This window comes from Passer montanus, unplaced genomic scaffold (genome assembly GCF_014805655.1).
Source record: "Passer montanus isolate IOZ18808 unplaced genomic scaffold, ASM1480565v1 scaffold59, whole genome shotgun sequence".
NCBI lineage: Eukaryota > Metazoa > Chordata > Aves > Passeriformes > Passeridae > Passer > Passer montanus.
Genome location: NW_024370926.1, coordinates 916,315 through 928,989, shown reverse-complemented (window position 1 = coordinate 928,989; position 12,675 = coordinate 916,315). Strand labels below are relative to the sequence as shown.

At 52.9% G+C, this 12,675-nt stretch overlaps 1 protein-coding gene across 5 annotated transcripts; it reads left to right on the top strand.

Annotated features, from left to right (window-relative positions):
• Window positions 1-7: 7 nt before the first annotated feature.
• LOC120510609 (zinc finger protein 282-like) lies at window positions 8-12,085 on the top strand. 5 transcript variants are annotated; one of them, XM_039726588.1, is made up of 11 exons: window positions 8-251; window positions 975-1,638; window positions 2,116-2,245; window positions 2,470-2,571; window positions 3,003-3,098; window positions 3,359-3,478; window positions 7,021-7,134; window positions 8,062-8,154; window positions 8,802-8,915; window positions 9,078-9,191; window positions 10,798-12,085. In XM_039726588.1, the coding sequence occupies exons 2-11, from the start codon at window positions 1,321-1,323 to the stop codon at window positions 11,781-11,783; spliced, it is 2,187 nt and encodes a 728-aa protein (XP_039582522.1). In that variant the 5' UTR covers window positions 8-251; window positions 975-1,320; the 3' UTR covers window positions 11,784-12,085. The 5 variants fall into 5 exon arrangements, with proteins under 5 accessions (XP_039582522.1, XP_039582524.1, XP_039582525.1 ...); XM_039726589.1 differs by lacking the exon at window positions 8-251 and adding an exon at window positions 804-887; XM_039726590.1 differs by lacking the exon at window positions 8-251 and having other exon boundaries at window positions 802-1,638; window positions 3,362-3,478.
• The last annotated feature ends 590 nt before the right edge of the window (window positions 12,086-12,675 follow it).

The following is a 12,675-nucleotide window of genomic DNA, read 5'->3' as shown; positions in this document are numbered from 1 at the left end:
GGGGTGGGCGGCACGGGGTGCGGCTGCGGGACGGGGGCTCTGCTGGGCTCGGGGTTGTTTGGCTGGTTCATCACTGGCCTGGGTGAAGGGGTCGCTGAGGGATCAAAGCTGGGAGGAGTGGCTGGATCACCCCGAGGGTTGTGTGGCCCTTCAGAGAGATTCCAGCAGGTTGGAGAGATGGGCAGAGAGGAAATTTCTGTAATTCAACAAGGGCAAGCGCAGGTGCTGCAGCTGGGGCGGAACAACCCCAGGTACCTGCACAGGCTGGGGGTGACCTGCTGGAGCAGCTGCGGGGGGAAGGAACTGGGAGTCCTGGGTGACAATGAGCTGTCCTTGGGTCATTTCCCCAGCTGTCACAGAGTGTGCTGGGGAAAAGAGGCCGATGGGATCCTGGGGTGCATTGGGAAGAGCATTCCCAGCAAGTCAGGAAGGAATCCTGCCCCTGTGCCAGCCCTAGAGGCACCTCTGGGGTGCTGTGTCCGGCTCTGGATCCTCAGCACAGCAGCTCCTGGAGCTGAGCAAGGGTCTGGAGCATCTCAGTGCCCAGGAGAGGCTGAGGGAGCTGGGGCTGCTCAGCCTGGAGAGGAGCCCCAGCTGAGAGGGGAACCAGCCCTGGGTGTTCGCTGGGTCTCCCTCAGTGTCCCTGGGTATCCCTGGGCATCCCTGTATGTCCCTGGGTGTCCGTGGGTGTCCCTGTGTGCAGGGAGGTCACAGCAGTCCCAGACTCTGCTCCGGGGACCCAGCGATGGCACCAGAGGAATGGGCAGGGACTGATCCCAGGAATTCCCCCGGTGCAGGAGGCAGAACTTCTGGGCGTTGCCCAGCCCTGAGCAGAGCCCAGAGAGGCTGTGGGATCTCGCTCACCGGGAATATTCCAGAACTGTCAGGTTGTAATCCTGCGTCCTGTGCTCTGGGATGGCCCTGCTGGAGCAGGGCGGTGCCACCAGTGACCCACTGCGGTCCCTTCCATTCAGGAATCCTGGGATTCTGTGTCCCGCGGGGAAGCGCCGCTGCGGTGGAACCCCGAGGGGGGATTCCCGCCACAGCGACCAGCAGTGACTGACAGCTGTCAATCACTGCGGGGGCTGCCGGCCGGCGGGGGCCGCTGTGGCGGCGGCGGAAGCGGAGGAGGAAGAGGAAGCGGCGCTTCTTGGCGGCAAGGAAAGGAAAGGCGGCGGGCGGGGGCCGGTCCGAGCGGGGAGCTCCAGCTGCGGTGCGGCGGGCACGGCGGGGAGCGGGCCGAGGCGAGGCTCTGCCGCCGCGCTTTGCCAGCCGCGGGGCCGCAGCCCGTGGCCGCGCTCCGTCGCTGCCGGCGCGGGGATGGAGCTGGCGGGCGGCGGCTCCATCTCGCTGTGGACGGTGGTGGCGGCCGTGCAGGCGCTGGAGCGCAGCGTGGCCGCACACGCGTCCCGCCTCTTCAGCCTGGAACACCGCGCCGGGAACAGCGAGAAGAAGCACCTGGACTGCGAGAAAATGGTCGGGGAGTTCGGCAGCCAGCTGGAGAGCAAGTGCGCGGCGCTGGGCACCCTCATCCAGGACTACGGGCGGCTCCAGCGGCGCCTGGAGAACATGGAGAACCTGCTGAAGAACAGGAACTTCTGGATCCTGCGGCTGCCCCCCGGGATGGAGGCCCCCAAGGTAACGGATGGGTCTTTAAGGGGCCTGGGAGGGACAGGGACAGCGCAGAGGTTCCTCTGCTCCTCACCTCTCCCGGCAGCCTTCCGCCATGGAAATCATTCCACGGTCTCTGCCAAGGTTTCTTCTGTCGCCTGTCGTGCCGAGGCACGAAGCAGGAACTGATTGCTCCTGTGTATTGTTATATTCAGCTGGTTTTCCCTACCAAAGGATGGGCTGTCACGTTTTTACCAACAGCGGAAAGTTCTTCCCCATTCTGAGGTCCCCAATGGGATCAGGCGCCAGGGGGAAGTAAGAATATTGTGGAATACACAGTTCATCTCCTAAAGTTTAGCAAAGATCCAAAGTGTTACTCTCAGTGTCCAGAGGATGCCCTAAGGCAGGAATTTTCTTTCCCTGACACCTGGGAGCAGGGATAAGTAGGGAGTAGGATTCTCTCTATTCCAGGAGCAGTGCTGAGTGTAATTTTTGGGATTGCAGGCCCCAGCTGTGGCATTGGAAAACGATGCCACCGGCTTTTCCACTCAGGAGTGGGAGAACCTGGAAGAGTGGCAGAGGGAGCTGTGTGGCAAGGTGCTGACAGGGAAGAAGGAAGCCCTGGTCCTGCTGGGTGAGTGTTGCTGTTGCGTCAGTTATCAGCACTTTCTGGTTAGGGAATCTTTCCCAGACGTGGGAAGCAGATTTGTGGGAACACAGCGAGACTGCTGCCTGTGTTTGAGGACTCTCCGTGCTGCCCAGCCATGTGCTGGAGCTGGTTTGGGGAGCACTGCTGGGTGTGTTCCTTCCTGTGGATGCAACACAGGAACGTTCATTCCTTTCTCTGTTCCTTGTCAGACGATGTCATCTCTGAACCTGCCCTCCTGTCCCGGCTCCAGGGAGGAGAAGCGCCCTGCACTGAGGAGGAGGCGGCTCCTGGAGAGATCCCAGCAGAACCAGGTGCAGGCCAGGGGTGAATTAAAGCTTTAATCCTGAGGGTGAGGGTCGTGTGGTGCTGTCACCACACAGAGGCTGGCCATCGCAAGGTGATGGTCCTGGTTTGCTCAGAGGGAACTTCTTGGATCTCAAAAGGAGCAGGCTCAGGGGGAGTAAGAGAGGGTGATAAAAAAGTGTAACAGGTTTGATTTTTAGGATTACAAGTCAGGAAGACTTGTGTCACATCCTCACTTCTTGGCTGTGAGGATGGTGAGACCTTGGCACAGATTGCCCTGTGGCTGGATCCCTGGAAGTGTCCAAGGCCAGGCTGGACAAGGCTTGGAGCAATCTGGGATAGGGGAAGGTGTCCCTGTCCATGGCAGAGGGTGGAACAGGTTTAACTCAAACCCTCCTGGGATTCTGTGATCTGATTCCATGATTTCTGGCATTGGCAGAGGCTCTGCTGTTTGAACTCAATGTGAGCAGCTGGGACAGCAGAGAAGCACAGGAAAACCAAGAGGGAAGAGCAGGGCTGGCTGAACCTGGCCATGGTGAGTGCTGTGGAAAGGCCTGAGCTCAAGGGTGTGGAGGACACTCTGGAACTGGGGGGAACAGGGGGAACCACTTCCCTGCAGGGCAGAGCAGAGCTCCCAGGAGCAGGAATGGAACGTGCTGGAGAGGTTCTGTGTTTCAGCAGGGTGGGTGAGTGGGCACAAACTTCTGAGGCAGCAAGGGAAGAGTCCAGCGGGGCTGTGATAATCAGTAAAGGAGTTTCCTCTTTCCCACTAAAGGAGTTTCCTCTTTTCCTCAGCAGACTGCAGCATTCCAGAGCAGAGCCTTGCTGTCACTGTGAAGCAGGAAGAGGAGGAAGAGCCGTATGCAAAGGAGCAGGGAGCCATGGAGGGTGTGGAGTTCTCTGAGCTTGGTGTGGGTGAGTTCCGAGCGATCCCACAGCATCCCGTGCTGCTGGGGATGTGGGAATCCCTGACATTCCTGCTGTGGGACAGTGTGCTGAGGTGTGGGAGTGAGGGGAGGCACTGGGGAGTGGGCAGGAAGCCTGGGGAGAGGTTTATTTTTGGGAAGGTGAAAGAGCTGGGAGGATGAGGCACTGCAGGTGAGGATTCTGGCACATCTGGAATGAATCCCTTGAAATATGAGGAATCATTAAGTTGAGAACAATTCAGGGCAGGGAGCTTGTTTCTGTCTATTTGGAAAATGCTGATTAAATTTGCAGCAGTAAAGACTTGATTCTTAATAAAAATAACATTAAGCCTGTGAAGTTCTAAATGCTTTCTTTCAATCTTTTTTTTTATTTTTCACATCATTTTAGCTGCTGTAAATAGTAGTTTGTAGTATTGTACCTTATGGATGGAGAGACAGAAGTTGATCTCAAATCAAAAAAAATCCCATGGTGTTAAATTTGTTTATAATTGTTTTTCAATACTATGGTGGAACCTGAGCAAAAGAATGATTATCCATATGTGTATCCAAGATCCAAACAGGCCTGAAGTGTAAAAATGTCAAAAGTTGGGGTGTAAATAAGCTCACAATACAATTCTCACCCAGATCACGTCAATCCTGCAGCCAGCAAAACATTTTCAGTGTTGTGGTCATAATGAGTTGAGTCCAGGAAGAAAAAAAATGTTTGTGGTTTGTTTTGAGTTTTTTTGGTTTCTTTTTATTTCTTGGTGCATTTCACTTGTGTTTTGACAGCAGCTGTTTGTTCTGGAACATGAGTTCAGGGAGGTTGTTGCCCTCCAGAGTCTCTGTGAGGGCTGTCACAAGAGTGGTAGAATATTGCAATTTATAGAGAAATTTAGACCCAAATATGGAGGGTGGAGAGCAGAGAACTTGAAAATAAACAGAATTAACAAATCAGAACACCTAAATAATAATTACCTCATTATTGTTTAGATCACACAGAAATCAGTTTCCCATGGAAAAGTTTATGCTTTCTGGTTCAGCATAAAATTGGGGCTTTCAGTCAAAATGCTCAGTTGTGAAAAGCATTTTCAGCTTGCTCTTATCCAAGAATCCATGGGTTCTGTGGACTGTCAGATGATTTGAATGGAGTTTTTCTCTCCTGAGGAAATCCATGAAATCAACAGTTAATCTCTCATAAAAATGTCATGGAGACATCAAACCTCTTGACTCAATGGTCATGACAATGGAACTGTTGGGGTTCCTGCTGCATTTCATCTCCTTGTGGATTTAATTGTTGGAGACAGAAACCAACTTCCAGTCACAATGTGCTTGGTCAGATCTCACTCAGGAACAAATGAGTTTAGAACTCTCTCTAAAATTTTTGTTGATTTGCTGCTTTAGTACAGAAAGAAGGAAAATGACACTCTGTGTTTTGGTCCAGTTAGAACTTGGATTAAAACATTTTATAGCTTCATTTTTTAAAATATTCTTTGTGTCCTAAGTTGCAGGATAGTATTGAGGCAAAGTCTTTCTGCTGGCAGAGGGCTGGGTTAGGTGGGATATTGGGAAGGAATTCCTGGCTGAGGGTGGGCAGGCCCTGGCAGAGATATCCAGAGAAGCTGTGGCTGCCCCTGGATCCCTGGAAGTATTCAAGGAAAAGTTGGACAGGGTTTGGAGCAGGCTGGGATGGTAGAAGGTGTCCCTGCCCATGGCAGGGAGTGGCACTGGATGAGCTTTAAGGTCCCACCCAAAGCATTCCAGGATTCCATAAGAGCAGGATGTGTTCTGAGATAAAGAGGGAAAGTTGTGGCCCTGTGAAGCAGTGGAGGGACAATTGTGATTCCCTTGTGACCAGAATATCCTGAGTTCTGTTTGGGATCATTTCAGCAGCACTGCTGGATTATTGTACAAACAACCTGAGGTGTCCTTTCTGGACTGTTTCTGTATTTTATGTGCTCCATGTTTCATCACTTTTCAAAGCTGCCTTTGATATCAGAGGTGACACAGTATTTTAATCAGTCACAATTTCTCTGTTCCAGCCCAGCTCTCCTGAATTTCAGAGATAAATACATGCATTTGTAGCAAATCTCTGAGCTATTTTGGGATTTGTGTTGTTTGAATTGCAAAATAGAATCCTGAATTCAAGACAAAATGTGAAGTGACACGGAAAGGGACACTTCACTGCTGTGAGGAGACTCTGTTCCCTCATGGCTCTGAGAGGATCCTCAATCCCTCACAGATCTGAGAGGATCCCCAAGATCCTCACCGCTTGGATGGGACCCTGATCCCTTATGGCTTTGAGAGAATTCCTGATCCCTCATGGCTCTGAGGACCCTGTCCCCTCGTGATTCTGGGTGAAACCCCAGTCCCTCACAGCTTTGAGGGGGGATCCTGTTCCCTCATGGCTCTGGACTGAACCCCAGTCCCTCACAGCTTTGAGGGGGGATCATGTTCGCTTATGGCTCCAGATGGACCTTGATCCCTCACAGTTCTGAGGGGAATCCTGTTCCCTTGTGGCTCTGGGTGAACCCTGTTCCCTCATGGCTCAGGGTGGACCCCAATCCCTCATGGCTCTGGGCTGAACCCCAATCCCTCACTGCTCTGAGGGGGATCCTTTTCCCTCATGGCTGTGGGTGAGCCCTGTTCCCTCATGGCTCAGGGTGGACCTCAATCTCTCACAGCTCTGAGGAGGCTCCTGTTCCCTCATGGCTCCAGATGAACCCCAGTCCCTCACAGATCTGAGGATCGTGTTCCCTCATGGCTCCAGGTGGACCTGAATCCCTCACTGCTCTGAGGGGGGATCCTGTTCCCTCATGGCTCTGAGAGGATCCCTGATCCCTCATGGCTCTGAGGACCCTATCCCCTCATGATTCTGGGTGAAACCCCAATCTCTCACAGCTCTGAGGAGGATCCTGTTCCCTCATGGTTCCAGATGGACCCCATTGCCTCACAGATCTGAGCATCCTGTTCCCTCATGGTTCTGGGTAGAACCGTGATTCCTCACGGCTCTGAGGGGGACCTGGGTGGACTCTGATCTCTCATGTCTCTGATGGGGATCCTGTTCCCTCATGGCTCTGGGTGGATCCCAATCCCTCACAGCTCTGAGGGGGATCCTGTTCCCTCATGCTCTGGGTGGACCTGAATCCCTCACGGCTTTGAGGGCGGATCCCGTCCCCTTATGGCTCCAGATGGACCTTGATCCCTCACAGTTCTGAGGGGAATCCTGTTCCCTTGTGGCTCTGGGTGAACCCTGTTCCCTCATGGCTCAGGGTGGACCCCAATCCCTCATGGCTCTGGGCTGAACCCCAATCCCTCACTGCTCTGAGGGGGATCCTTTTGCCTCATGGCTGTGGGTGAGCCCTGTTCCCTCATGGCTCAGGGTGGACCCCAGTCCCTCATGGCTCTGAGGCAGGATCCCGTTCCCTCATGGAGTGCTGTGGACGAGGCACACACATGGCCAGGATGCAGTAAGGTTGGCTGGGGTCACAGTTGGTGGCAAAGGAGCCCCATGGTGTCCCCCGTCCATTCCTCAGCCGCCATTCCCCGCAGGGCCGGACGCCGCTGGACACAAGGCCCAGGCCCCGGCGGAGAGCGGGAACCGGCCGGGATCCCGGAGCTGCCAGGACCGGGATGTGAGAGGGAATCCCACAGAGACCGGCTCTGGTGAGTGGTGTCCTGACACCAGTGGTGGGAGAGGGATGTGGGACACCCAGCACCTGCCAGGATCTGGGCACAGCCGGGGTGTGGGTGGTGTTTTGGCCTGGAGAAAAGGAGGCTCAGGGGGGACCTTGTGGCTCTGCACAGCTCCTGCCAGGAGGGGACAGCCGGGGGGGTCGGGATCTGCTCCAGGGAACAGGGACAGGAGGAGAGGGAACGGCCTCAGGCTGGGCCAGGGGAGTGCAGTTTGGGGGAATGGTTGGACTCGATGACCTTAAAGGACTTTCCCAACCTCCACAATTCTATGATCAGCATTTCTCCAAGGCACTTGCTGTGCTGAGTTTGGTCTTCCAACTGCTGCTGTCAGGCATTCCATCCCCACCAGCCTTTCCAGGACCTTCCATCACACCCTTCTTTTCCCTCTCCTGGGAAATCCTCCAGTCCCTTGGCCAGGTCTGCACTGTAAAGGTGCAGAGCAGTGGCCCGTCTGCTTTTCTTTACTTACTCTACAGACTTTTGTTTTCTTTTTTCTTTTTTCATTACTTGAATGAATTTCTCTAAGAGCTCTGTTCTCATGAGTGTTTCTCTGATGGGTGAGAGGTGGTGTGTGACTGAGAGGGATTGAAAAGGAACGGCAGAACTCTGGCAGCACCAAGAGAGAAATGAAACTCAAGGACGAGAATTCAAGTGGCTCTGGCCTCTCCTGGGGCCATGGAGAGCGTGTTTTCACTTGCATGAAAATTTTGTGCATTTCTCAGGCTCAAACATCTGCTGAGGGTTTTGTAACCAACATTTCAGGTCTGTTCAAGAGGCCTTGGTCAGCAGGAACTAGAACTGGAATGTGAGCCAGAGCAGAGCAGATCTGCCTGGGCTGGGCTGACAATTGGAATTAATTTTGCATGGTGTTAAAATAACCCTGGTTCCTGTTAACAGAAGACAGCATAATCCAGATTAAGCAAGAGGAAGAGTTGTGCACTGCAGATCGGAAGGAGGAGGCTGCAGAAGCTCCTGGAGAGCCCTGCCCAGGTGAGTAACTGCATACCTCAGAGGGAAAATGAAACAGAGGGATTAAATTCCAGGTTGTGTGATTAAATTCCCCACCTCTGCTGATGTATTCCAAATCTTTAAGAAGTTCTGAGCAGACTTGCTAGCAGATCCCACAGGTGAGGGCTGGTGTTGCCCCTTTCCCTTCTCATGGACATTTTGGAGTTTGTGGCTGCATGGCTGGTTTTTGTCCAAGTGTGGATCTCCCTAAATTCCTTCAGGTTGCCTTTTCCCTCCTCCTTTCCTTTCTGGGGTTTTCCTGAGTAAAGAGGAGCACACAGACTCCTCTGAAAGGCTGCAGAACCCAGGGCCCTGCTCTTTGCCTGCTCACTGGGAACCTCTTTGTTTTACAAATCAGCTGCTCTGCTTTGCAGGTTTTCCTCACTCTTTACAAAGGTAGTGGTGCTGCCTGTTGGCTGCACTAGAACTGTACCTGGCTTCCTGTGTTTGTAGCCAGCTGGGATTTTTAGACCTTTCCAGAGGATCCCTTAAGAAACTGGGATTAGGGGAGCTTGGCTTGGGGTAACAACCTCCAAAGAATGCCCAGACCAGAGCAGGTTTTCAGCCTTGTGAAACCCTGAGTTTAGGCAGGTTATGATACACTTCTCCTGGACTTCCTCCCTTGGCAGAGCAAGGATTTTACAAGCCTGAGGCATCCAGTCAGACCAGGAAAGGCAGCGAGGTGGATGCCAGGGAGCTGCCAGGCACAGAGGGTGAGGACCTCCAGAGAGATCCTGCCACAGGTGAGGATCTGCCAAAAACTCCACTGCAGGAATTACCCCTTAATGGCTCTTCCTGTTGTGCCTTCCCTGCTGCTTTGTTACTGTTGTGCATTCCCAAATCATCCAGGCTTTGTGTCTTCCCCCGGGTGTTTGTCAGTTGTGTAAATTCTCCCCAATGAACAGGATTTCAGACTTATGCAAGGGATGTTTCATCGTGGATTAAACAAGAGGAGGAGCCACCCTGCTCTGAGCAACAGGACTTGCAGAAAGAGGAAATCTCTGCAGATCCAAGTACAGGTCAGTATTGGATTTCAGCTGGGATTTTGGGGACAGCAAATCCAGTTTACAGTATTTTTAATACTATATGAAATGTCACAACCTTACAGTGTTAACCATGAGAGAACTGGGACCAACCTCAGTTTGCTGGTTAATATTTGGTCACAAAAATGTTGAGTTTTTTCAGCTGAAGAGACTCCTTCCCTCTTGAGCCAGCTAAAAGCTGTCAGAGGCACTGGCTTGGGCTTGTGTTGAGGCAAGCCCAGAGCTGCATGGATCAAGTTTGTGCTGCTTTTATCTGGATAAAACCCTGGCTCAGGGCTGGGCCCACAGAGTGCTGGGCAAGGGAGTGACATCATCTGGTGGCCAGTCACCAGTGGTGTCCCCAGGGCTGGGGACATACTGAGGCCACTGTGTTTGATGTCTTTATCAGCAATGTGGATGAGGGGATGGAGGGCACCCTCAGTCCTTTTTATGGCCAGGATTCCCTGCCCTGAAGACAAGTTTCTGACTTCCCATGCTGTCAGTTCTTCCAGGCCTTTCTGGAAATGGTTTGGAGGCTTTGGGGAATTTTGGTGGTCTTGATCCCCCCCCCCCCCCCCCCCCAATAATTCATTCCCACTTCTTGACCTCGTTCCTGCCTTTGCTCTATGTTGTGCTTGTCTCCAGGAGCTACAACAAGGATGTTGTCCCAGAAATTGCTGCCATGTCTCCACATGGCACCCCCATTCTTCAGCCAAATCTTGTTCTTTCTCATGGCTCCATGGCCATCCAGTTATCAGTGTTTGGGACACACTTTCCTTTATTTTCTGGGAATTGGGAGCTCTGTGGGTCTCAATTTGGACTTCAGTTTATAGGGTCTCAGGAGAGTGGGCTTCAATCAGTGATTTTCCATCTTGGCTGCAATTCCAGTCAGTGACTTTCTTTGAAAGTTCCATAACAAAAATGTGTACTTCACTTGGGTTGTTATTCAGGCAAGACAAATAAGTTCTGAGGCTGTTCACTAAAAAACAGGTGCTTGTTAGACAGCACGAGTTCCTGGGAGCAGAGAGTCCTTCTGATAAGCTCAGGAGGGGAGGTTTAGGTTGGATATCAGGAAAAGATTCTTCCCCCAGAGGGTGGTTGGGCACCAAACAGGCTCCCCAGGAAATGGGCACAGCCCCAAGGCTGCCAGAGCTCAGGGAGTGTTTGGACAACACTCTCAGGCACGGGGTGGGATTGTTGGGGTGTCCATGCAGGGCCAGGGGTTGGACTCCATCCTTGTGGGTGTCTCCCAGCTCAGGAGATCCCATAGTTCTGTGACTTGCTGAGCTAGCTCAGGGCCCTGCTTGGACTCTGCTCCTGGAGATGCTCAGGAGAGTGTCTGGAGAGCAGCTGGCAACACTGAGGTGGGACAGTGTCTGCTCTGTTATCTGAGTGGGGGGCTGAATTTGAGACTGCAGCCGTCATTTTTTATGTAGAATTTAAAAAATACAGTTGAAAAAAGTCCTTCTATTTTCCTGGAAATTTTGTTTCAGTGGATGCTGGTACTTTGTTCCTCCCTCAGAAATAAAGATGTGGCTTTGGGCTGGGAAGGACATTCCTAAGGGGACTCGTGAATTTAAAATCTCTGAAATCTCTGTTTCAGATGAAAATTTGAAGAGGAACCATCCAGCAAATTGCTTGGAGAGCAAGACCTGTGACTTAGAGGTACCAGGAAGGCCGGGAGAGTTGTTTCCCAAAGATCCCAACCATGGAGTGACATGGGACAGTCAGTGGAATTCAGAAATGATGGAAACGGCCACCATGGGGAATGGGAACAGCCTTGGAAGTGATGCTCAGTACGATTTCTTTAGTGCCCAGGAAAAAAGCCTGGAAAAGAGGCCCTGTGTGTACAAGTGTGAGAGAAACTGCCCACAGCAGGACCAGCCCCAGCAGGCACTGCAGGGAGAAGGGGACATGTTTCCAGGCCCCACGTATGAGAGGATGTTCCCTCTGCTGCACCCACACCCAGGAGAGGTGGGAATGGGCCTGGGAGAGAAGGGAATGGGCCCTGGAGACAAGGGAATGGGTCCTGGAGACAAGGGAATGGGCCCTGGAGCTGCTCCCACCTCCTGTGAGGGGCCAGGGCCCCACTCCCAGTGTGGAGAGACTCCCCCAGGCACAGGCAGACCCCGTGGGCAGGACAGCCTGGGCACAGAGGAAGCTGCTGAAAATGAGGAGAGCTTCCCCACGGACACATCAGCATCCAGCCCCTGCTGGGAGCCAGCCCTGGCCCGGGGCAGCCCTGCCCAGCAGCAGGGCCAGGGCAGGGGCAAATCCTACATTTGCAGCGACTGTGGGAAGAACTTTGTTTGCCATTCGTGGCTCGTTAGGCACCAGACAAGTCACACAGGAGAGAGGCCCTACAAGTGCTCCAAGTGTGACAAAACCTACAGGAGGAAGGATTACCTCCTGAACCACCAGCGCCGGCACACGGGAGAGAGGCTTTTCCAGTGTCCTCTCTGCAGCAAGAGGTTTGTGCTCAAGAGGAGCCTGCTGAAGCATCAGGAAGGGCACATGCAGGACACCCACGTGCCTCTGGTCAGCTGGCCCTGCAGAGACATCAGGGGCTCCGTGATGCATTCCATCTAGGACATCCCCCACACCCCCCTGGTGGCTCCCCCCAGCTCTGTGCCAGACCCTGATGGCAGGAGGGGGCTGTGGTGCAGCCATCCCGAGCTCCTCCCAGGAAAAGAGAGCTGGCTGGGGGTTATTTTGTGTTAGACAGCGTTCACCAGTGCCTGTGGGTATGGGGAGGTGGAGTTTGGAGGTACTGCTGGCTGTGAGTCCCTGTGGGAGAGAAACCATGTGGACATGGAACAATTTGTGATGTGTGTTGCAATGAAGAGCTGTCTGAATAGAGAGAAATTATCCAAAATGTATCCAAAATGTTATCCCAGGAATCTGGAGTCCTTGGACTGGGCTGGGGACAAGTGAGTTAAAGGTATTAATTGTCCACTAAAGGAGTGAAACGTGTCAGGAAACACACACACTTGGGTGAGGTGCTTTGGGATAGGAAATATTGCCTCTTTCTTCTGTGGCAAACAGAAAGAAGGCTGCAGAGCCTGGGAGGCAGCTTATTCGCACTCTTAAATCCTGGGACTCCTCGCTGCTGAACCCCAAGGGAGAGTTCCTGAAGGGTGAGATCCTTCCTGGGAGTTGTGAGATGGCCAGGGAGCCTGGAATATGGTTTTCATTCCTCACAGCCTTAAAGTTGTGTTGCATTTCTTTTCCCACATTATTCACAGACTTCTGTGTTTGCTCAGTTTCCAAATCCTGTGAAAGCAGAACATGGAGACGTTGCAGAAACCTGGGAAGCACAGAGTTAATGAGCTGCTGTGTCCCAAGCACTGATAACAGGATCTGCTGGAGAGGAGGCTGTGTGGAGGTAGGGCAGCTCTGCTCCTCCAGCTCTGTGTGCACACTCCCAGGAGGAAAGAAGCTCCCAAGGTTTGTAGATGCCCATGGTCAAAAAGGAATGACA